The 24,804-nt window shown below is 45.4% G+C and overlaps 1 protein-coding gene across 39 annotated transcripts; it reads left to right on the forward strand.

Moving 5' to 3' along the window:
- Positions 1 to 11,124: 11,124 nt before the first annotated feature.
- LOC109734117 (uncharacterized) lies at positions 11,125 to 23,799 on the forward strand. 39 transcript variants are annotated; one of them, XR_012201791.1, is made up of 6 exons: positions 11,125 to 13,240; positions 13,817 to 13,941; positions 20,873 to 20,988; positions 21,843 to 21,967; positions 22,465 to 22,746; positions 23,306 to 23,799. XR_012201791.1 is itself a non-coding variant. In XM_073507990.1 (4 exons), the coding sequence occupies exons 1-4, from the start codon at positions 13,227 to 13,229 to the stop codon at positions 23,359 to 23,361; spliced, it is 261 nt and encodes an 86-aa protein (XP_073364091.1). In that variant the 5' UTR covers positions 11,135 to 13,226; the 3' UTR covers positions 23,362 to 23,799. The 39 variants fall into 39 exon arrangements, 2 of the variants coding, with proteins under 2 accessions (XP_073364091.1, XP_045088315.1); XR_012201811.1 differs by lacking the exon at positions 21,843 to 21,967 and having other exon boundaries at positions 11,126 to 12,029; positions 13,111 to 13,240; XR_012201801.1 differs by having other exon boundaries at positions 11,128 to 12,029; positions 13,115 to 13,240; positions 20,873 to 21,967.
- The last annotated feature ends 1,005 nt before the right edge of the window (positions 23,800 to 24,804 follow it).

The following is a 24,804-nucleotide window of genomic DNA, read 5'->3' on the forward strand; positions in this document are numbered from 1 at the left end:
TTGACAACCGCAAGAGGAAGTATGGACAAGGGAAGTATAATTCTGGAGCTCAGCAGAGACCCCGTTTTACCCCGAACTCGGGAGGACCCCTTCAGCATAACCATGGAGGTCACAATCACACTGGAGGAAGTTCGCACAACCATGGTGGCTCCAAGAACGGGAGTGGTAATGGAGGAAGCAACGAATAGAACCGTTCCAACCCGGCAACGCCCGCCAAGAAAGATCTAAGCCACGTTACTTGCTACAAGTGCCAGAAGACTGGACATTACGCCAATGAATATCCTGAAGCTAAGAATGGAAACGGCAATGGAAGCTCTGGGAAGAAGCCCAACCCTTTCAACAGGGGACAAGTGAACCACGTTAACGTGGAGGAGGTTGAAGCCCAGCCAGATGTAGTAATAGGTAAGTTTTTGGTTAAGTCATTTACTGCAGTTGTTCTTTTTGATACTGGTGCATCGCATTCATACATATCAAGGGGATTTGTGGATAAGTATAAACTGCCCACCAAAGTTCTTAGTACACCTTTGTTAGTGAGCTCGCCAGGAGCAGAATATATGGCAAACCAAGGATGTTTTCAGATGCCATTGACCATAGGTAGGCATGTTTTCCCCTCAGATCAGATAATTTTGGAGTCACAAGGTTTGGGTGTAATTCTAGGTATGGATTGGCTATCGATGTATGGAGGAAACATCGATTGCGCCAGTAAGTCGATTTTGCTCACCACCCCAGAAGGAAGAAGGATCAAGTATGTATCCCGGCATGTGCCGAATAGGACTCAAGTAAATTCCTTATCAGGAGTTGTATAGGAGGAAGTACCAGTGGTGAAGGATTTCCCGGATGTAATTCTAGAAGAGTTGCCAGGCATGCCACCGGATAGAGACATTGAGTTTTTGATTGAGCTTTTGCCAGGCATAGGGCCAATATCTAAGAGACCGTACAGAATGCCCGCAAAGGATTTGGAGGAAATTAAGAAGCAGATTAAGGAGTTACTGGATAAAGGTTATATTCGCCCAAGTTCATCACCTTGGGGATCACCAGTGCTTCTAGTGGAGAAGAAGGATGGATCGTTAAGGATGGTTGTTGACTATCGAGGATTGAATGAGGTGACGATCAAGAACAAGTACCCACTGCCGATGATCAATGATTTGTTTGATCAGCTGCAAGGAGCTAAAGTGTTTTCCAAGACCGATCTGCGATCAGGGTACCACCAGCTGAAGATTCGAGAGCAGGATATACCTAAGACAGCTTTTACCACGAGGTACGGGCTATATGAGTATACCGTTATGTCATTTGGCCTGACTAACGCACCTGCCTATTTTATGAACATGATGAACAAGGTGTTTATGGAGTTTTTGGATAAGTTCGTTGTGGTGTTCATTGATGGTATTCTGGTCTACTCGAAGAATGAAGCGGATCATAAAGAGCATTTGCGTTTAGTACTTGGGAAGCTCAAAGAACATCAGCTATACGCCAAGTTCAGCAAGTGTGAGTTTTGGTTGAAGGAAGTTGGATTCCTTGGACATGATATATCCGAAGAAGGAATAGCGGTAGACCCCACCAAAGTTGTCACTGTGACAAATTGGGAGGCACCCACGTCAGTTGGAGAGATCCGGAGTTTTCTTGGACTCGCAGGATACTACCGGAGGTTCATTGAGAATTTCTCGAAGATCGCAAAGCCTATGACGGAGTTGTTAAAGAAGGACACCAAGTTCAAATGGACTGAGAAATGTGAGGCCAGTTTTCAGGAGTTGAAGAAACGCTTGGTGTGAAGCCCCTGATTTGACCGTACACTAATCATGCACGCAAATGTGTACGATCAAGATCAGGGACTCACGGGAAGATATCACAACACAACTCTAAAACATAAATAAGTCATACAAGCATCATAATACAAGCCAGGGGCCTCGAGGGCTCGAATACAAGTGCTCGATCACAGACGAGTTAGCGGAAGCAACAATATCTGAGTACAGACATAAGTTAAACAAGTTTGCCTTAAGAAGGCTAGCACAAACTGGGATACAGATCGAACGAGGCGCAGGCCTCCTGCCTGGGATCCTCCTAACTACTCCTAGTCGTCGTCAGCGGCCTGCACGTAGTAGTAGGCACCTCCAGTGTCGTAGGTGTCGTCGTCGACGGTGGCGTCTGGCTCCTGGACTCCAACATCTGGTTGCGACAACCAGATAGAAAGGAAAGGGGGAAAAGAGGGAGAGAAGCAACCGTGAGTACTCATCCAAAGTACTCGCAAGCAAGGAGCTATACTACATATGCATGGGTATATGTGTAAAGGGGCATATCAGTGGACTGAACTGCAGAATGCCAGAATAAAAGGGGGATAGCTAGTCCTATCGAAGACTACGCTTCTGGCCATCTCCATCTTGCAGCATGTAGAAGAGAGTAGATTGAAGTCCTCCAAGTAGCATCGCATAGCATAATCCTACCCGGCGATCCCCTCCTCGTCGCCCTGTTAGAGAGCGATCACCGGGTTGTATCTAGCACTTGGAAGGGTGTATTTTATTCAGTATCCAGTTCTAGTTGTCATAAGGTCAAGGTACAACTCCGGGTCGTCCTTTTACCGAGGGACACGGCTATTCGAATAGATAAACTTCCCTGCAGGGGTGCACCACATAACCCAACACGCTCCATCCCATTTGGCCGGACACACTTTTCTGGGTCATGCCCGGCCTCGTAAGATCAACACGTCGCAGCCCCACCTAGGCTCAACAGAGAGGTCAGCACGCCGGTCTAAACCTATGCGCGTAGGGGTCTGGGCCCATCGCCCTATGCACACCTGCACGTTGCGTACGCGGCCGGAAGCAGACCTAGCCCCCTTAATACAAGCGCGAGCTTACGGTCCAATGCGGGGCGCGCCTCTCAGTTGCTGACGTCAAAAGAGCTTCGGCTGATACCACGACGTCGGGATACCCATAACTACTCCCACGTAGATGGTTTGTGCGTATAGACCAAATGGCCAGACTCAGATCAAATACCAAGATCTCGTTAAGCGTGTTAAGTAACCGCGAATGCCGACCAGGGCCAGGCCCACCTCTCACCTAGGCGGTCTCAACCTGCCCTGTCGCTCCGCCACAAAGATCCACTCGCGGGTACTCCTACGAGCCGACCCGACTTTAGTCATCACATGTGTCATGTATATAGTATATAAGTATATACCCGTGATCACCGCCCAGGTGATCACGGCCCGATAGTATAGCACAGCAGACGGACAAGAATGTAGGGCCACTGATGGAAAACTAGCATCCTATACTAAGCATGTAGGATTGCAGGTAAAGGTAACAACAGTAGTAGCAAGGATAGGCTATGCATCAGGATAGGATATCGAAAAGCAGTAACATGCTACACTACTCTAATGCAAGCAGTATAGAGAAGAATAGGCGATATCTGGTGATCAAGGGGGGGCTGGCCTGGTTGCTCTGGCAAGTAGGAGGGGTCGTCGACTCCGTAGTCGAACTGGGCAGCAGCAGTGTCGGTCTCGTAGTCTACCGGAGAGAAGAGGGGGAAGAAACAGTAAATACAATGCAAACATAAGCATGACGATGCGTGACATGACAATGAGCGGGGCTAGGTGTGTCCTAACGCGACAGTAGGTGGTACCGGCGAAGGGGGGGAACATCCGGGAAGTATTCCCGATGTTTTCGCGTTTTCGGACAGACGGACCGGAGGGGGAAAGTTGCTAGTTCGATAGGTTAGGGAGGTGTGGTGGACGAACGGACTGCGTATTCGGATTCGTCTCGTCGTTCTGAGCAACTTTCATGTAGAAAACATTTTCATCCGAGTTACGGTTTAAAAGATATGAATTTTCGAAGATTATTTGAATTTCTGGAATTATTTGAATTTAGCAAAAATGAATTATGACGTCAGCATGAGGTAATGCTGACGTCAGCAGGTCAACAGGTCGGCTGACCAGTCAAACCAGACAGGTGGGTCCTACCTGTCATAGACAGTGGACTAATCAGAAGACTAAATTAACTAAAATTAGATTAATTAACTACTGGACCCCACCTGTCAGTGCCTAATTAGATTAATTAATTAGTTTTATTTATAAAAACATTTTTTTTGTTAATTATGCGGCGGGGCCCGCATGTCAGCGGCTGGGGCCTGCCCAGTCAGCAGTTGACTGGGTCAACCCAGTCAACTGGGACCCACGGGGCCCACTGGCAGTGGCACTGGGGTGGCCCCAGGCCAGCCATGTCGGCGGCCGGCGTTTAAACGCCGGCGCACGCTCCGGCGACCACCAGAGACGGCGGCGTTGCGCGGAAACGGCGCACAGGGGGCCATTTGGCCCGCGGTTTCTTCCTACGGGACGGGCGCGACGCGACGCGTTCGTTGGTGGCCGCGAAAAGTACGGGGATGGCCGGAAACGGCCGCTACCTCGACGGCGGCGGGTGGTGCATTCGGGCGAAGCTCGGGGTCGGCGCTACGGGGCTCGACGGAGTGCATGGATGGGTGCATCTGGCCCGCACAGACGTGCTGAGCACGAAGCCGGGCTCAGCTAAGCTCGACGGCGAGCATGGCCGCGACGGTGAAGCGCCGGGCGGCGACCGGAGCTCGGCAACGATGGCAGCTAGCTACGGAGCGCTAGGGGGCCAACGAGGAGCAGCAGGGGGAGGAGAAGCTCACCGTGCGACACTCACGTAGGCCCTCGACGGATTAGTAGCTGTAGGTCGGCGCCGGGGAAGAAAGGGATCGCTGGCGACCGAAGTTGAAGACGAGCTCGGTGTGCTCGTTGTAGGGGCTCCGGTCTCCAACGGGCTGCACCAGTCGAAGCAGCGGGCGACGGCGGTCCTTGGAGACACCATGGGGCGGCGAGGTGGGCACGGTGGCCGTGGCTAGGCCGGAGGCATGGCGGCGGTGGCGTTCGGGCGAGGTGGGGAAGGGGATCGGAGAGGGAGGAGAAGTGGATCTGGGGGAGGGGAGGCGCAGTGGCGAGCGAGAGGGGCAAGTGGGAGGGATGGGCGGAGGCCGAGGCGTCGGGGCGGCCTTATCCTCCCCCGTCGCCGGCGAGGTGGTGCGGCGGGGACCTGCCCCTGTTCCGACTCCGGTCGGGGGAACAGGGAAGGGGAGGGCGACCCGGGGAGGTGGGCTAGGCCGGCTGGGCCTGGGGGCGGCCTAGTTGGGCCAGGGTCCAGTGGGGGGGCTTCTCCTTCTCCTTTTTTTTTCTTTGTTTGTTCTGTTTTCTTTTGTATTTTCTTTTTATTTATTTATTTTTCTTTTTTGTTTTATTTCAATTTAATTTATTTAGGCATTTTATAAAAATATGTTTTCTTTAGTATAATTACCCTTGTAATATTTGGCATGGCCCGAACACTTTTGTTTAAATTTTTGGAAACTTTTATTTTCCACTTTAAATTTAATTTGAAGTTTGAATTAGGAGTTTGAAAAGAAATGTGATTCCAATGTGATCAAGCCCTGTTTAGCAACATGATTAGCTTAATCACAGAGAGTTACTGTAGCATGATTCTCGGGGTGTTACACTTGGTTACATCACCAATGTTGATTCTGCCAGATCAACGCAAGGATTATGAAGTGTATTGCGACGCTTCTCGTTGAGGACTTGGAGCCGTACTTATGTAGGAGGGAAGAGTTGTTTCATATGCCTCACGACAGCTTAAACCCCATGAGTTTAATTACGCTACCCATGTTTTGGAGTTAGCAGCCGTAGTGCATGCGTTGAAGACTTGGAGACATTTCCTCATTGGAAACCATTGTGAGGTATACACGGATCACAAGAGTTTGAAGTATATCTTCATGCAGAAGGAGTTGAATCTCAGGCAGAGGAGATGGTTGGAACTCATTAAGGATTTTGATATGAAGTTGCATTATCATCCCGGAAAGGCTAACGTAGTAGCCGATGAGTTGAGCCACAAGAGTCATGTCAATACACTCATGTCCGGAGAGTTACCCAAGGAGTTAGCAGAGGATCTTCACGAGCTATGTTTGGAGATAGTTCCGAGAGGCTATGTAGCAGCATTGGAGATTCAATCTACTTTGATGGATAAGATCAGAGAAGCTCAGAAGACGGACAAGGAGATAGCCGAGATAAAGGAAAGGATGAGCAAAGGAAAGGCTAAAGGATTTTGTGAGGATGAGCACGATACATTATGGTTTGAGGATCGCGTATATGTGCCAAATGATCAGGAGATCAGGAAGCTGATTTTTGCAGGAGGCCCATGATTCGCCATATTCGATTCACCCAGGAAATACCAAGATGTCTCTGGATTTGAAGGATAGCTTCTGGTGGACCAGAATGAAGAAGGATATAGCGGAGTATGTAGCAGTTTGTGATGTATGTCAGAGAGTGAAGGCAGAGCATCAGAAGCCAGCAGGATTGCTACAACCATTGACGATACCCGAATGGAAGTGGGACAAGCTAGGCATGGATTTTATCACGGGATTGCCCAGGACTCATTCAGGCTATGACTCGATATGGGTTGTAGTCGATCATTTGACGAAAGTAGCTCATTTCATCCCAGGGAAGACCACTTACACCAGTGCTAAGTTGGCAAAGATATACATGACCAGGATCATATGTTTGCATGGAGTTCCGAGGACCATTGTATCAGATAGAGGAACCCAGATTACCTCAAAGTTTTGGAATCAGTTGCATGAAACTTTGGGAACCAGGCTAGAGTTCAGTACAGCTTTTCACCTGCAGACAGATGGACAGACTGAGAGAGTCAATCAGATTCTGGAGGACATGTTGAGAGCTTGTGCACTAGACTATGGATCTAGCTGGGACGATAATTTGCCTTACGCAGAGTTCTCTTACAACAACAGCTATCAAGCCAGTTTGAAGATTACCCCTTTCGAAGCATTGTACGGAAGGAGGTGCAGGACACCGTTGTTGTGGGATGAAGTTGGAGACTGACAGTTGTTTGGACCAAATTTGATTAAAGAGTCTGAAGAGAAGGTTAAGCTGATTCGCGATAGACTCAAGGTAGCTCAGTCCAGGCAGAAGAGTTATGTAGATTCTAAACGCAAGGAGACAGTTTACGAAGTCGGAGACAGAGCGTATCTTCGTGTATCACCACTTCGAGGAGTGACGTGTTTTGGAGTTAAAGGAAAGTTAGCACCACGTTTTGTGGGACCATACAAAGTTTTGGAACGTATGGGAGAAGTTGCTTACAAGTTGGAATTGCCCGAAGGATTGTCAGGAGTTCACGATGTGTTCCACGTTTCTCAGTTGAAGAAGTGCCACGTAGAGATGGCTGATATCCCTCTGAGAGATACAGTGCCACTGGAAGCGATACAGTTGGATAGCGATTTGACCTACGAGGAGAAGCCAGTCAAGATTCTCGAGTTTGCCAGCCAAGTTACACGCAGCAAAGTTATCAAGTTCTGCAAGGTTCAGTGGAGCCACCATACCGAAGATGAAGCTACCTGGGAACGAGAGAAAGACCTACAGAAGGATCACCCTCACCTATTTTCCAGCCAACCCGAATCTCGAGGGCGAGATTCATCTTAAGGGGGGTAGGTTTGTAACATCCCAAATTTTCAATTTGGAATGTTATACATTAGGTCATCATTGCATATCATATTTTATTGCATTTTTGCTTGATCCTAGAAATTCTACGCAACTCAAGGACCAACGAAGAGAGTTGGGGATTTCGTTATTTTCATATTTGAGTTTTCTCGAATTTTGAAAAGACGATCGTTTGATTTTAATTATTTTCTCTTCGAATATTTCTTTTATGAAAATAAAAGAGAGAGGATAAAATGACTTCCTCAAAATAAAGAAATATTGGAGATTTAATATTAAAGTCAAATAAGAATTTTATTCGGAGTTTTTATCGCTATTTTATTTGAATTAGGAAAAATAAGCGTTTTTTTTCAAAATTGCACTAGAGTCCCAAATAAATGTTCACCTTGTCCGGTAGATTTTTAGAGGACGGGGAAATTTTATTGCAGGATTTTTGGAGTCCGTTTATTATTTCTTTTATTTGTTTTTCTGCGCGGAATATTTTAAAAAAAGTCAACCGACCTACGGGCCGTGCCCGAGCCAGATTCCTTCGGCCGGGGGCTTTATAAGCCGCAGCCCGAGCCGCCCCGAGGCCCAAGCCGCCGCCGCCATCCCACCCCGCCGAAACCCTAACCCTGGCCCCGCCGCCCGCCAGCCCGCCGTCGTCGCCGCCGCTCGCCGCCGCCGCTCGCCGCCGCCGCCGGAGCCGCCGCCGCTCACCGCCGCCGCCCGCCACGCCGCCGCCGCCGCCGCCCGACCCCGCCGGAGGTAGCCGTCGCCGCTGTCGGTTTTCGCGAGAAAACCTACCGGTTTTTTTGTTTTTTTAGATCTTTTTTCCGGTTTAGTTATTTAGCGGACGCCCGTTCGTACGTTCGTCGCCGTTTAACCGGAGACAGCGAACGTTCGTTCGTTAGTCTGTTCGTCAGTTTTTCTTTTTCTCGGATTTTTCGCGATTATTTTCGATCGCGATTTGTGATTCGATTTTCGTTTTAGTTTATCTTTTCGCTCGTTTATCGGAATCAGGCGATTCAAGCGCCTAGAGTTTCGTCTCGAAGCCCTGTTTCTATTTAATCAACTTAAACAAGTTTTTGCCACTGTAAATTTGACTTTAGTCCAGATTAGTAATCGAAGCTTGTTTCTTTCGCAGTTTGAGTTTCGTAGCTTTGTTTGATTTGATTCTTTTTGCAAACCGGAGTTCTTAAGTTGAACTTTCTGGTTAGATCTTCTTATTTGAGTTTTACCCGTGCATCTTTGCTTGATTGCTTATTGTATGCTTGTTTGTTAATGATAGAGTACCCGGAGTGCGAAGCGTGCTACTACGAGTCTCTAGGTTTCACGGATCATCAGCAAGGCAAGTAACACTTTGATCATACCTCTTTACTACCCAATTTTATTGCATTAGATCAATCCTCAAACAATTGCATGCTTAGGATCTGATTAAATTGTGGGTTTGGGAAGTAGATGAGGTAGTACCTATTCACCTGTTTATTATCAAACCTATGGGAGTTACTTCTACGTTGCTTATATTGCTATGCTATGCTCGTAGACGTGGTTTGGGTTTGAGTGTATTCATGACAGATGTGAGTATTTTTAATTAATGGTTAACTTAAGGTGGCAACTTTAATACACATCTGGGTGGATTGAGGCACCTGGGGAACCCAGTGTTGTCTGTATTTTTGGAAATCCCGGGGTACCGTGTGATTCTCCTATGGACTGCCACCCAGGCTCAAAGGGATCATAAGATTATTCATGCTAGAAGCTTCCATGTGCAGCCACATGCCATTATGGGCTCTGGCATAGTTGAGTAAGTTGTGGGAAACCTTTCCATGATGGGCTAGCAGATGTAGGGGATTGTAGGTGTACAGGCCTATCTATCGGTTAAGGGGACCTCTTCGGAAAGACTGTGCCTCGGTCATCCGTTTCTCAAACATTATATAGTGCGAGAAATCCAACGGAGGAGATCGAGTCTTGTGAGGAAAAGTGCGCAAACCTCTGCAGAGTGTACAAACTAATCATGGTTAGCCGTGCCCCGGTTATGGACATCTTGAGTATCTAGTTCTTGAATTATCATGTGGATCTCATCACTCTTAATATAATTTTGATTGGGTTTAATGATGATGCTTAATTGGGATTGAGTTGGGTGAACCTTCTCAATGTTTAACAACCACCATGATAGTTAAATAAAATTTATTCCATTTGTTGTAGGCAAAAATTGGCTTTCCGCAAAACATATTAACCATACAGCCTCCACCAGCCATATATGCATGTAGTGATAATTTTATTCTGTTCATTACTCTTTTGTGTTGCCTTGCCAGCATATTCCATGTGCTGACCCGTTTCGGGCTGCAACGTATCATGTTGCAGACTTTTCAGACGACGAGTAAGGAGCCATAGGTCGTTGTCTTTCACTCAGTGATGCCGTTGGAGTTGATGGACTCACTTTATCTTCCAAGCCTTCCGCTGTTATCGTATTAGATGGCCTTAAGCCATATTTATTGTAATAAGTTTTTTTGAGACATTCGATGTAATAAGTGTGTGATTGCTACTCTGTTATAAATCCTCAAGTACTGTGCGTGTCAGCATTACCGATCCAGGAATAACACTGATGCATAGAGATCAGACTATTTGAGGTCTGGTCGCTACATTTATTATTGCCTCTATGTCATATTTCCTTCAGAGGGAGAGCTAGCATGTTGGTCTATAGGTATTTTGATCATTATAACATGGCAAAAGAGATGTGAGCTGACAGTAAGGGTGTCTAGTGGCATTCTGAGCATGCGCCTAACGAAGCGATGGTATTTTTGAGCAGTTGAAATACCTAGTGGCAAAACAAAATAGTGAGACACAACTAGTGGCATAAATGATAAAATCCCTAACCGAATTGTGCGTACTAAAGACTTTTCACATATGTCCAAGGATAAAGCGTGAGACACAAGGTTATGTAGAAAAGACCTTTATAGGTCTCCTTTATGATAAAGCATAGCAAGTATGCTAATTCTACACATATAATACATACAATGGGAGATATATCACACAACTGCCATGCTTCCAAAAACAATATTTTTTTCCTAACAACATAACTTGGTAATTTTGCTTTTATTTATACCATTGTGTAATTTGGCAGTGGGATGGTAAGTGCACTATCCTCTAAGAGACATATAATAAATCGGATTGTTGGACATAGGACGAAATCAGTTTTCTAGAAATTAGTCGTCCCCTAATCAAGTATAGCTATTAACTATGCTATATTAGCATTTTCAAAGAAAGTGATAAAAGGTAAGCAATATATGGTACCGACGGTAGAAGGACATGCAACACTTGGGGTTTCTACCGGAACAAAAAGAGTAAACATGACCGAATTGCTTATACTAGAAGACTTCTCACATATGTCCAAGGATAAAGCATGACACACAAGGTTACGCAGAAAATCCCTTTGTAGGTTTCCTTATCCTTAATGAGTAAGTATAGCAAGTATGCTTATTCGTCACATACAATACATACAATGAGAGATATATCACACAATCGCCACGCCTCCCAAAGCTCATTAAAGTATTTTTTCCCAACAATATGACCCGGTAATTTTGCTGCACCTAACGCTTCCTCAAAGATTTTATTTCACACCATCGTGTAATTCGGCAGTGAGATGGTAGGTGCATTGTCCTCTAGCTCGTGTTGTAGGACACAAGTTGTTTTCCAAAAGTAAGTTTAAAACATTTCATCCCCCAAAACCAAAATCAAACATGACTAACTAATCACTTATGTCACATTAGTGTTTCTAGAGGCGGAGAGAAAAAAAGTAAGCAATACATAGTATCAACAATACAAGGACATGCAACATATGAGTTTTAAACCCTAGAAAAGGTAGAATTAACCGAATTCTTCTATTACAAAACTTCTCGGTGCGCCCAAGGATAGAGCATGACACACAAGGTTACACAGAAAAGACCTTTGTAGGTTTCCTTTACAAGTAAGCATATCTCGTCATGTAGGATATGTACAAATTGGAGACGAGATCACACAGTTGTCATGTTCCCAAAGTCTTATGGCTCACTAATATGTATTTTTGCTGACCCTGCAACTGTGCTGTACACCTACTTTTTTTTTTAAAAAAAGGGTCCTGTTCGTGAGACGATTTTTTTAGGGAAACCAGCAGAGGCGATTTTTTAAATCGCGTTGACGAGAGCGCTCCCAACCGTCTACCTACCCCACCACGGCACCATCTCGTCCGTCATGCGTGCGTGCGTGCCATCTTTGTCACCGCGCTCGCCGCTTCCCCCCGTACGTGCGGCGCGCGAATCCGAGCTACCGTCATCCACACGCGGCGGCGGTTAGGATCCGGTTCCCGATCGGCACCGACACCGGGAGATCCGCTCAGAAAATGACCCGGAAAAGTTCCAAATCTGGCGCGCGGCGAGGAGAGGGATGGGATGGGGGGAAAGGAAGGGGAGGCGGCTGAGCGGGAGATGGCGCCGCCGACGCCACCGCCGCGAGCCCATGGCTGCCGGGGCGGTGGCTCCGGCTCCAGGCGGTCCGGCTAGCCCGGATCCCGCGCGAGGTCGGTGGCGACGATTTTTTAGGCGGTTCTTCTCCGGCTCTGTTGACTGTTTGTGTGCTGCTACTGCCACGGCCCGCCGCCCCTTGTTTCGCGGCGGATCCATCTCGATCCGTTGGAGCTGGCACGCACGCACGCACGGAAGCTCGGTTGGTTAGCCGCTGGTTTTGCTCGGCGGTTTGTTGGTTTGTTGGTCGATAGATAGATAGATGTTGGATGGCTCCGCGCGCAATCTCGCCTGTTTCTGCCGCCGCCGTAGTCTCTCATGGCCCGTGGAATGGACTCGTCCATCGTTCACTGACCACAGAGACAGACACAGAGTCGTATCCCTGGCGCTTAAGGATGGATCCCAACTGCTAGCTTCTTTTTGATTGTCCAGACAATAGATAGATGCTTACGCAAACTATGGCTTTTCCTTCTTCTGTATCCAAAGTTCCAAACCCAAGTTTCGAACTGAAAAAGGCTATATACAGCACGCCACGCTACATGTATGCGGCCGCACGTTCAAATAGGCAGCTTACATTTTAAGCATGCCATGCGATGCGATGTGATGTGATGATGCAGTAGTGATCCATGTGAAAAGATAGTGCAAAAACGCAGCTTACTCTGATAATTGCTGTAATTGATGCAGTATTTTTCCCCAGTAAGGATCGTTACAACATGTTAGTTCTTCTTCTTTGTGAAGCATCTGATAGCAATTTCTTTGTCTGGAATCTAATGGAACTTCAACAAAGTGGTATGTCTCGTTCACTGACCACAGAGTAGTATCCCAACCTGGAATTATCCAAACAATACTTTCCTTCTCTTTTTTAAAGTCTTGACCTAAGTTTCAAACTGAAGACTAGATAACACACCATGCCACATGCATGCTGCTGCACATTCAGATAGGCAACTACATTTAGCATTAGTGCTCGATGTTCTGAAATTAACAGTAGCCATAACCAATTCTGCTAATTGTTGTAATTCACACAGTGTCTTCCCTGTAAGATCTTTAGAACATAGCTTTTTTTTTTGCTTCTTTGTGAAGCATCTTATTATAGCAATTTCCCTGTAGTGAGTAATGACATCACTCTGCTTTGTTCAGGCAGGCGCAAGAAATGGATAAATGTGATGAAGCCCTTGGACTGCTGAATTTGCACTGGAGTCTGTCCTAAGCTATTCAGGAGCTTACCAACAACTGTCATGCATTCTTGGTCATGAATGCAGCCAGGCAGGTAAATCTCCAACAAGATGCTGCCTACTTGTTTTTGTAGTGGAATCTCCACATTCACAGTTAGTTAAATGATCAAGGTTTTTCAAATACTTTGCAAGTTTACAAACTAGGATGACTGCCATTACATAGGATCATTGTTCGTTTCACACGGTTTCACTTTTCTCTCCCGAATACACACCTAAGTGCGCATAGAAGGAAATTCCTAGGTGAGCCAAACTTACAGCATGCAAAGGAGAAGGAGAAGAGCGCAAACAAACTGTACAGCAAACAAATAGTTTCACTTCTGTTCTTTCCTTATAAAACTGTCTAGCATTTGTAAAGATTATCTTAAAGGAAGGTAGAATAATTCCTTTAGATAATAACCTAACTATGTATAAAGGGGAAGTATGTTTTCCCTTTCTTACTATTCTACCATCCAATGATTAGTACTTCGTGCCTTGTTAATAAATTGAACCATGATCATGTTAGGGCAATTAAAGGTCAGTTCACCTAGAAATATGGTTGGACTAGTATTAGTTCTTTTCGTTCTTCCAACTGCCCTGAGCTTATGCAATCTTTTTCTTCCTCACAATGCTAGATTTAACAACCTCCAATCTAGGGAAAATAACAACAGACAAACACAGATACAACATTTGTGCCTGTGCAGGGGGTTAACTATCCTACGGGCAAGAAGCATCAACCAGAAGCTCAAGCATAAAAAAGGTAAACTAGAATATTGTTAGAGAAGCTCCATCCGGTAAACCAAACCACTAATACCGCCACTAACTTCATCCCTTCTGGGAATTTTTGGTTTACTGGCCTTCAAACATGCTCCGGCTGACAAACAGCTTCATCCTGCCCCCTGCCCTAAGTTGCTGTTTTTTGCAGCCTACTTCTATCCCTGCTAAATATTGTAGGAGCTGATTACTTTGGAATCTAGATATACATCTAATCGATCACGCAGTTTCTTCCCATCAAATGGTGAGTGCTTGCGAATAGGTAATGTGTATTACGTTATCCCCTAGGAGGCCAGGACTAGGATTTTCAAATGACCCCAACTTGTGTGCAAGGTCTTTATTACTATATGTATAGCCTAGAGACAAATTTACGGTACTGTCCAAGTGTTATTTCAAAAGGTGAATTGGATTAGTTATACATGACAAATAACTAGAACACACTGTTGCTCTCACATCATGCTAAATAGTAGCGCTACTGCTAAATAGCTATACACATTAATGATATAATAACTCATCATGATCATAATAACAACTCATCATCATCATCATAACAACAACTCATCTTCATCATCATAGTCATATAAGAACTCATCATAATAACAACTCCTCATCATCATCATCTATAACAACTCATCATTCTAACACATTCTAGCACATAACTCATGATCATCATCATAATAACAACTCCTCATCGTCATAGTCATAACGAACACTAGCTAATTGTTCATAGCACATGATGAGTACTACCTAGGACATATTCCTCTCTCTTAGGTAAAATAGCATAAAACAGGTAAACCGGTCCATCTCCATAATGGAGAATGGAGATCCACCTGTCTCCAACTTGTGGCTTGTGCACATACATGTTGTCTCCAATTGGTTGCCTACGCGCATTCATTACTTTCCTCCAATTCTTTGATATTGAGCCTTTCATCTTTTAAAGAAATCGAGTATGCATTGTGGTAAGTCGTCGGCGGAGTTGGTTGTAAGCTTCTGTTGAAGAACATAATAGTAACATATATAGTTAGCAATGTAGTTTACTTGAATGTATGCAACCATAGTTAACAAAATCATACCATGTTTTTTGCAATGAAGTTACCAACATGCAGCTCGTGGACTAGTGGCACGTATCCACTAAAATTTGGGCTGATTAGATAATTGGTATTAAAAGTCTCAATATATCATTTATAAATGAGACAAGAGATCCTTTCTCCTCACAATTTAGTTCGAAGCCATAGCTGTAGTACGTCTTGTCTACAACATTCCGAGTATTTCTTGAAGATAAGAAATAAGCTGGCAATTATAAATAAACAAGTTTCGTAGGGATGAACACCAAATATTTTTAAATAAACAATATAAATTACTTAACAAATTTGTTTGACACACTCACATAGAGGCAGAACTGGAGGCATATCCACATCCACCCAAATGTTGATATTATTGTCAATATCATCTTTAGGACGAATATCTAAGGTTATTTGCATATTCTCCTCAAATCCATAGGCCTTGCAGAGAGCTCCCCAATTAGAGCAACCAAAATGTGAGTGATTAAGTGCATTGCAAGGCTTAATCCGAAAAGCATAACCATGTTTAGTCTTGAGGTGAGCTCTCCTCGTCTCCATATTCTCACTCTCTTGGAAACCGAGCTTCTCCAAGACAAACAGTCTTTCATGGCAGGGGATGCACTAGTTGAATTGAAAAAAAAGGAAATTACACGTTGAAGCAAAGAAGTACAAGTCATGCTTAATTACATGTTCATGCAAAGAAGCACAAAGTCAATACCTACCGTAAAAACATCGAAGGTCTCGTCCAGCTTGATGGTGAAGTACCTACCGTTTTCCAGATGATACCTGCGGTCGTCGCCACAGTAATCGCACTCGGGGATCCTATCATCGCCAGACATTTCCTGTGTTTATAATTCAAAGATTATAAATCGACTGCAATTACTAGAAACTCAGGAAATGATCTGTGTGTTGAGTTTCTGGTAATTGTCATTGATTTTTAATCTTTAAATTATGAACACAGAAAATGGCTGACGACGCTAGGATCTCTTAATGCGATTACTCTGACGACGGGGGTATGTGCGACAGGCCTCATCTGGATAACGATAGGTGCTTCACCCTCACGCTGAAGGAGACTTTTAAACATTTTACGGTATGTAACAACGACAAGTATTTTTTTTCGTAGTTAAGCATGACTTGTGCTTTTTTGCTTTAACGTGTAATTTCCATTTTGTACAATTCGACTAGTGCATCCCCTGCTATGCAAGACCGTATGTCTTAGAGAAGCTCGGATTCGAAGATAGGGAGAGTATGGAGACGAACAAAGCTCACTAAAGATGAAACATGGTTTCGTTTTTGCGGTTAAGCTCTACAATGCAGTAAATCACTCAAATTTTGGTTGTCGAAATTGGAGAGGACTATGCAAGGCCTACGGATTTCAGGGGATATGAAAATAACCTTCGATATTGGTCCTGAAGATGATCCTAAAGATAATATCGACATTTTGGAGGATGTGGACATGATTCCAGTTCTACCTCTATGTGAGTTTGTTAAACAAATTTTTAACTAATTTATATTGTTTATTTAAAAATAGTTGATATTCATCCCTACTAAACTTGTTTATTTATAATTGATAGCTTATTTCTTTTCTCCAAGAAATACACGGAAGGCTGTACACAAGACCTACTACAGTTATGGCTTGGAGCTAACTTGGGAGGAGAAAAATTCTCTTGTCTCATTTATTAATGATGTTGAGACTTCTAAGACCAAATATGAAATTAGCCAAAATTATAGTGGATATGTGCCGCTAGTCCACGAGTTGAGTGAGGTAACATCAGTGCAAATAGCATGGTAAGATTTTATTGACTATCATTGCATACATTCTTCTTAGTTAAACTACATTGGTAACTATGTTACTATTATGTTCTTCAACAGAAGCTCTCGAAGGATATTGTGCCTGACATGATGTATACCGAAGGTCGGATGAGTATGGTTAGCTTACGGCCAAATCCGCCGGTGGCTTTCCACAGTGCATACTCGATTTCTCTAAAAGATGAAAGCCTCAAAATCAATGGATGGAGCAAAGTAATGAATGTGTGCAAGCAACCAATTGGAGACAACATGAATGTGCGCAAGCCACAAGTTGAAGACTGGTGGATCTCTATTCTCCATTTTGGAGATGGAGGGGTTTACCTGTTTTATGATATTTTACCTAAGAGAGAGGAGTAGGTCCTACGTAGTACTTGTCATGTGCTAGAATGATGATGTGTTATTTACCTACGATGACTACCCTTAGCTAGTGTTGGTTAACTTGTCATGTGCTATATTGATGGTGAGTTATTATATGACTACGGATGATGATGAGTTGTTATATGACTACGGATGATGATTGAGTTATATGACTACGGTGATGATGATGATGAGGCCGTGCTACTTGTCATGTGCTAGAATGATGATGAGTTATTATATACTCCCTCCGTTCCTAAATATAAGTCTTTTTAGAGATTTCAATAAGGGACTACATACGGAGCAAAATGAGTGAATCTACACTTTAAAATATGTCTATATACATTCGTATGTTGTAGTCCATCTGAAACCTCTAAAAAGACTTATATTTAGGAACGAAGGGAGTATATGACTATGGATGATGATGATGAGTTACTATTATATGACTATGGATGATGAGTTGTTATATCATTGGGGTGTAAGAAACACGGATCCATCCACTTTAGTCTAATATGTGTTTCTTCCACAATCTTTTCATTGCTACTGTATAAAAATTGTATAATGGTGTATAAATATAAAGAAATGAATACTCACTAATAGTAGTGGCATGGGGCAAAAACATGCGTTACTACTATTTAGCAGTAGCGTTAGCAATAGCGCGGGTCCAATCCCACGCTACTGCTAACACCAGTAGCAGTAGCGTGGGGTCAGACCCACGCTACTGCTGACAATTAGCTATAGCGCCCTAGCAGTAGGGTGGGCCCCCGCGCTACTACCAGGGTTTTCCCTAGTAGTGTGGGTGGGTGGCTAGTTAAGTAGTTTTGTTATCTGGCAAAGTTTCATCATGTATTGTATGGTCAGCAGCTGTGAGAACAGATAAGGACTGCTTATGAGAGCTGGTAAAATTGCAATGGATATGGTCTCCCTGTGATTTCAAAAACATCATCAAATCTTTTCTATAAAAGGACTACAAGAAGATGGCACTGCAGCAACATCAGGACATGAACTTGATAACAGGCAGTAAGCACAAACGTGGTTTGAAGAAATTTCTGCTATAAGGTAATGAGGAACATGAACAATTAGCATTCTCCTAGTATAGTCATAATCTTATATGAACTACTTCAGAGTTGAGACTTCTCTCAAGAGTTTGAATATCTGTCTTCATCATGAAAGGTCACATATAGACCAAGCTTGACGAATACCAGCCCAACCCCCGCGTTGCCTCTCCCTGGCGACACGGGGGTAACCACTCTGCCGCCGCCTCCTTCCCACTCCCTCCTCCCCTCACCTCGTCGCTGCCTAAGGAGCCCGTCGATGAAGCCCGATCAGGCTCCAGGGAGGGCGACGGCGGGGCATCTCTCTGCGAGGCGCGGGGACGGATCTGGCGCCACAGGTCCTGGCGGGTGCGCGAGCGCGGCTCCGGCGGTTCTGGCTCGCGCGGCAAGATGGCGGAGACGCGGCAGATCGGCGCGACAGGTGTTGTGCGGGCGCGCTGGATCGCTAGGCCGTCGCGGATCCGGCACGAGGGCTATTTCGCGGGCGGGGTGCGCTGCGGCTCGGGCGTGGCCGGGCAGGGTGGCGCTGCGGAGCGCGCAGGAGGCCGCGGGCGCGGTTCATCTGCGGGTGAGCCGCGAGGTGGTGCGGGGCAATGCAGGAGGCATGGAGCATGGTGGAGGGGCTCGGGCGGCGGCTTGGCTGCGAGAGGGTGCGATAGGTGCGTGCCTGCACGATTTGATGCTGCGAATACGCCCTGGTGATGCGCGGGTCAGCCGGTCAGGGGCCTAGGTTGGCGACGAAGAGCGCCTCCAACTGTGAGTGATGCAGATCCGGTCTCCAGTGGCTGCGGTGGCGTGCATGGGGCACGTTGGTGCTTCTGTTGCTTTGCTAGGGCTCGGAACCCTGGTGGCTCTTGGCTTCGGGCAGCGCTCCTCTATTCCTAACGGCATGGTGCTCGGCAGGGCACAACGGCTTGCGTTGCGTCTAGAAGACCGTTGATGGATGTAGGGACTCGTTCTGGAGGTTGGCCGTCGGTGGTCTCCGCGAGGTGTGGTTGGCTACGACGGATCTCGGAGCTTCTTCGTTGATGGGCAGCTCCGATTGTGGTGGTGTTTGGTGGGCTTGCCGGCGCTGGTGCAGGATGATGTACGACTGAGGTGGTGTGGGAGATTAGTTGAACACCCTGTCTCGGCTTTGTGCCGTGACCAGCGATGGTGGCGGCTGCGGTCGTCGTTCACCTTCTTGGAGGCATCGTTGCTTTGCTGCCGCACCACTCCCGCGCGGATCCGGCCATCTCAGCCTCTCCGGGGGAAACCCTTGATCTATGATCGGACAATGGCGGCGCCTTGGTGTCGTATTCCCTCTTGGGGGCTTTGTCTTGGGAGCTCGACATCGGCAAGCGAGACCGGTGGATGGCCGCGGTTGTGGCGACCAGGTTTCTGTGGATGGTGGGTCCAATGTCGGCAATGCGGCAATGGTTGAGGTATTCGGCTCTTCTCTGGTGTGTCCACGGGTTTGCCTCGGTTTATTTGTTGTTGTGAAGTCAAAGCTGCTGAGGCGGGCCCTGTGGTATACGATGACTGGCTGCAGGCGAACCATTCGGCGATCTTCCGCAGCGCCAGCCGTGCCTGGTTTTGTCCTTCGTAGTTCTCCGTCAGAGTCGGAGCTGTCCTGTCTGGTCGCAGGGGGCTGAGTTCTAGCATGGATCTTCATGCATCTTCACGCGGACTCTGCAGTGTGTGTCGAGTCGACGATCGCCTACGGCGAAGTCGGAGTCGTTTGCTCAGGATTTAGGGATGGCGATGTCGCCTCTAGGGGAGGAGTGATGACGATGATGCCTGTGTGCTGTCTCGACGAGGCCATCACTCGAGTGGTGTGCATGGGGTATCTTGTGTGTGCCGCTCAGCGGTTGTGATGGTTTTCGCCCGGTTTTCCATGATCAATTGGGCAATCTGGTTTTCGCTCGGTTTTCCCTAATTAACTGAGCAACTCTTTTCTTCTTAACGAATGCAGGATAACTGCCATTCCGAAAAGAAAAAAATGAAGGTCACATAACATGGCCGGGCACAAAATATTTTTGTCAGAATCAGAAAGACACTGCCTCTTTGCCTTAATCCTCGTTTGTGTTCTCCATTGTGTAACCTACAAACTGTGCTTTTATCACAACAGTCAAATGTAAAATTCCACATGAATTTTGTACTTATTTGAACCAGAGCATTTGCCTTGTTGAAAGTATATATTAGGGTTTGATAAATTTATCCGTTCTCATGACTGCAAACTGTCGAGCACCATACAGGGAGGATAAATCATCAACAGTTGATGTTTTAGACTTGTAGCTGCAAGAGCAAGCATGGACAGTCTTCAGGCATCCCAATGTTGGGTGTGTGCTTTCCTGTTGCTAACTTGGCTCTGCTGCTGGTGAAGCCCAAGACGGCATTCCGCATGTCAGCTACTGATAATAGCCTGTTGCTGCAAGTGTTTGGTTGTTTTGTAGTATTTTGCTGGCATTGGGTCTGTACTTTCTCAGTTTCCTTACATGAAATTGGAGATTGTATACCTTCTGAACTGAAAGACTAAAACAGTTGTACTTAGCCTAGCATATTCGATGATTTACTGTCTGTTTACTTATTTCCTCACTGCAATTAACCACTATGCGGTTGAGCATTTAATTCTTTAACTGAATCTGATTTCACGCAGACTTCATGACTGTGACTTGGGAGATTTGGTCGAACATTGTGTTCCACGCTTACATTGGTGCTTTTCTGGAGTAACGATCAAGCTGCAACAGTTTTGTGACTGCAGAATCCAGCAGGGTAAATCTTCGTTCCGTTTTGATAATCGACCGGACAAATTTCCATTTTTCTCCCGTCACATTGATGCAAGCTTCTTGGTATACCTAATCATCATTGAAACTTATTAGGTTTGCACTGGTAAAATTAGCAAGTTGTAACTCTAGTATGCAAGGCTGTTAGGTGCATGAGGGGTCAGAGGGTGTACTGTCAAATTTAGTCGAGCATTGTGTTCCAGTCTTGCATTGTGGTTTTCTGGAGTAACGATCAAGCTGCAACAGTATTATGACTGCAGAATTCAGCAGGGTAAACCTTCGTTCTGTTTTGATAATCGATCTGTCAAATTTCAGCTTTTCTCCCGTCACATTGATACAAGCTTGTTGGTATACCTAATCATCATTGGAACTTAGGTTTGCATTGGTACAATTAGTAAGTTGTAACTCTAGTATGCAAGGCTGTTAGGTGCATGAGGGTCAAATTTCTTTTATATCTGAAAGGGACCTATGAGCAAATGGTAGTGGAAGTACTTGTGTAGGGCTATTATAACCCACAGAGCACCATTTAGTAATTTGCACCACTAAATGCCAAACCCCACATAGTAACTAACATAAAAGCCAATGTCTGTGCTTCTCCTCTCTGCCTCTCCTCCACCCTCCACTAGACCACTACTGTTTCTGCTTGCTGATGTTGGAGAAGGTGATTATTAGGGTTGTTTGTGTCGGTTGGTGGCATCCATTTGTGCTGTCTCTTTTTGTTCAACCACTTGGCATTGTGATCTCCACAGCTGCTCTACAGACTCCAGAGCCTGCCTGCACTTTGTCTTCAGTATGGGTGACATCCATTTTTGAAAGCAAAGCTCTCTCTAACTGTTGCTCCAGTGCGCAGAGTGTCTCGGGAGAAGATAAACGCGCTACCCAGAAATCAAGACACGAAGCATGGTGATCGGGGATCATATGAGATGAATTAAAGGAGGCAGCTTAGCTCAGATTCACTGTGAGCAAAGGTTCCATTCGGTCATTCCCATGTACTCCCTCCGTTCTGATTTACTCGTCGTGGTTTTAGTTCAAATTTGAACTAAAACCACGACGAGTAAATCGGAACAGAGGGAGTACTTTGTTTACTTCAGTCCAACTTCGGACAAACCCCAGGCAAGACAAACCCTCGGATCACCAGCAGGTGACAGATCTATTTATATTTTGCTGATAATAGCCTGTTGCTGCAAGTGTTTGGTTGTTTTCAACTCCCTCCGTCCCATAATATAAGATCTTATTACATCCAATATGAGTAGAATCTTGCTGAATTGGGCCTCCGTACTTTCTCAGTTTCCCTACACGAAACTCGGGTTTGTCTACCTTCTGAACCAAGAGACAAACAGTTGCTCTGCTTAGCTTAGCACATTCGATGATTCGATGCTCTGCTGTGTGTTTACTTATTTCTTCACTGCAATGAACTATCATGTGTTTGAGCATCTACCTCATTAACTGATTTTGGTTTACGCAGGCTACATGACTGACGTGGGAGACCATTTTACTCCAGGCTTGCATTGTGAGTACTGTGACTGCAGAATTCAGTGGGGTAAACTTCCATTCCGTTTAGAAAACCAACCAGTCAAACATCAGTCCTGCTCACATCAGCTTGATGCAAGCTCATAATTGGAGCTCAGGTTTGCATTGGTAATATTTTGTAGGCTGTAGCCCTAGTATGCAAGGCTGTTAGGTGCATGAGTGTCAGAGGGTGCACTGTCAAGTTCTCTTATATCTGAAAGGGACCGCTGAGCAAACGGTACCACCATCTTTACACATTACTGTTGCGCAGTAATTTGCACCACTAGATGTGAAACCCACCACAGTATAACTCCATGAAGCCAATGCTAATGGTCCCCCCCTCCCCCCACCCAACACTGTTTGTGCTTGCCTTTTCTATTTTTTGGAACAGGGCTAAAACCCATTCCTGTAGTCATCATAACGAAAAATGGGCCAATTCCAATTTTCCCCCTAATTTTGACTGGGCGGAAAATGTATGGAAGGGCATTTCTACGCACTTAATGGAAGAGGGGCAAAGTTGAGCAGTGTTTTTATTTAGGGGCAAAGATGAGGTCGGGCCGAAATTAGGGGAAAAATGTAAATGTTGGAGAAGATGATTAGGGTTGTTGGTGTCGGTTGGTGGCATCCATTTCTGCTGCCTTTTCTTTTTGTTCAGCCACTTGGCATTGTGATCTCCACAGCTGCTCTGCAGACTCCAGAGCCTGCCTGCATCATTTGTCTTCATCATGGGTGATATCCATTTGTGAAAGCAAAGCTCTTTCTAACTCTCGCTTCTGCTCGCTCCGGTGCGTGCGCAGGTGTCTCGGGAGAAGATAAACGTGCTACACAGAAATCAAGACACGAAACACGTTGATGATCGGGGATCACGATCACGATGAGATGAAATACAGGAGCTAGGCAGCTTGGCTCAGATTCCACTGTGAGCCAAGGTTCCATTCGGTCATTCCCATTTGCTTTCTTTACTTCAGTCCAACTTCGGACAAACCCCAGGCAAGCTGTTTTTTACTACTCACAAACTGTCAGATCACCACCAGGTGACAAATCTATTTATATTTTGCTGATAATAGCCTGTTGCTGCAAGTGTTTGGTTGTTTTCTATTCCGTCTGTAAACTAATATAAGACATTTTAGGTCACTACTTTAGTGACCTAAAACATCTTATATTTGTTTACAGACAGAGTAGTATTTTGTTGGCATTGGGTCTACATACTTTCTCAGTCTCCCTACACGACATTGGGGTTTGTCTACCTTCTGAACCAAAAGACAAATAGTTACTCTATTTAGCTTAGACATTTGATGTTTCGATGCTGCATTGTGTGTTTACTTAATTCTTCACTGCAATGAACTATCATGCGTTTGAGCATCTACCTTGGTTTATGCAACATGACTGACGCGGGAGGTTCCATCAACCATTTTACTGTAGGCTTGCATTAGGATTTTCTACAAGCATGCTAGGCCGCAACAGTATTGTCACTTCAGAATTCAAAGGGGGTTAAACTTCCATTCCGTTTAGAAAACCGACCAGTTTAATTTCAGTTTTGCTCACATCACCTTGATGCAAGCTCATCATTGGAGCTCAGGTTTGCATTGGTAAAACATCTAAGTTGCAGATCTAGCATGCAAGGCTGTTAGGTGCATGAGGGTCAGAGGGTGTACTGTCATTTCTTTTTATATCTGAAAGGGACCGCTGAGCAAACGTTAGTGCCATTCTTTTACACAGTACTGTCGCACAGTAACACAACACCCACCCCCCCCCCCCCCCCCCCCCTCCCTCCCTCGGAAAAAAGAAAAGAAAAAGGACACCGATAAGTCCTTTAGTTGGCAAGCATGGCAAAATTCATCCTCAGTTTATTTTTTGTCAGGAAATTGCCGTGCTCGTAAATTTTTTCTTGCCATCCTCGTGTCAAGTAAAATTGCCATAAAAAACAATCTATTTGTCATAGTCATAATCTGAACATTCAGAATTTATCATTTTCAAAATAATAATAAGACAGTAACTAACGTAAAATCAATGCTTATGGCTGCCCCCTCTCTGGCTCTCCTCTGACCCTCCAAGCCTCCACCACTGTTTTCTATGGGTCTGGCTGTTGGTCGGCACCACCACAACAACCACCGAAGAAAAGAATGATGGATCACCTCCTCACCTGAGCTCGACGCGGCTCCATCGCTGATATGCAACTTTGCGGATCTCTAAGGTGGCTCATCAAAAGTGAAGCCATTGCTGTTGAACGAATCAGACCGGAGCAACACCCCGGACACGCCATCGAACTCCAGATCTGGCACCCCACCACGAGTAA

Source organism: Aegilops tauschii, chromosome 1 (genome assembly GCF_002575655.3).
Source record: "Aegilops tauschii subsp. strangulata cultivar AL8/78 chromosome 1, Aet v6.0, whole genome shotgun sequence".
Taxonomy (NCBI): Eukaryota; Viridiplantae; Streptophyta; class Magnoliopsida; order Poales; family Poaceae; genus Aegilops; species Aegilops tauschii.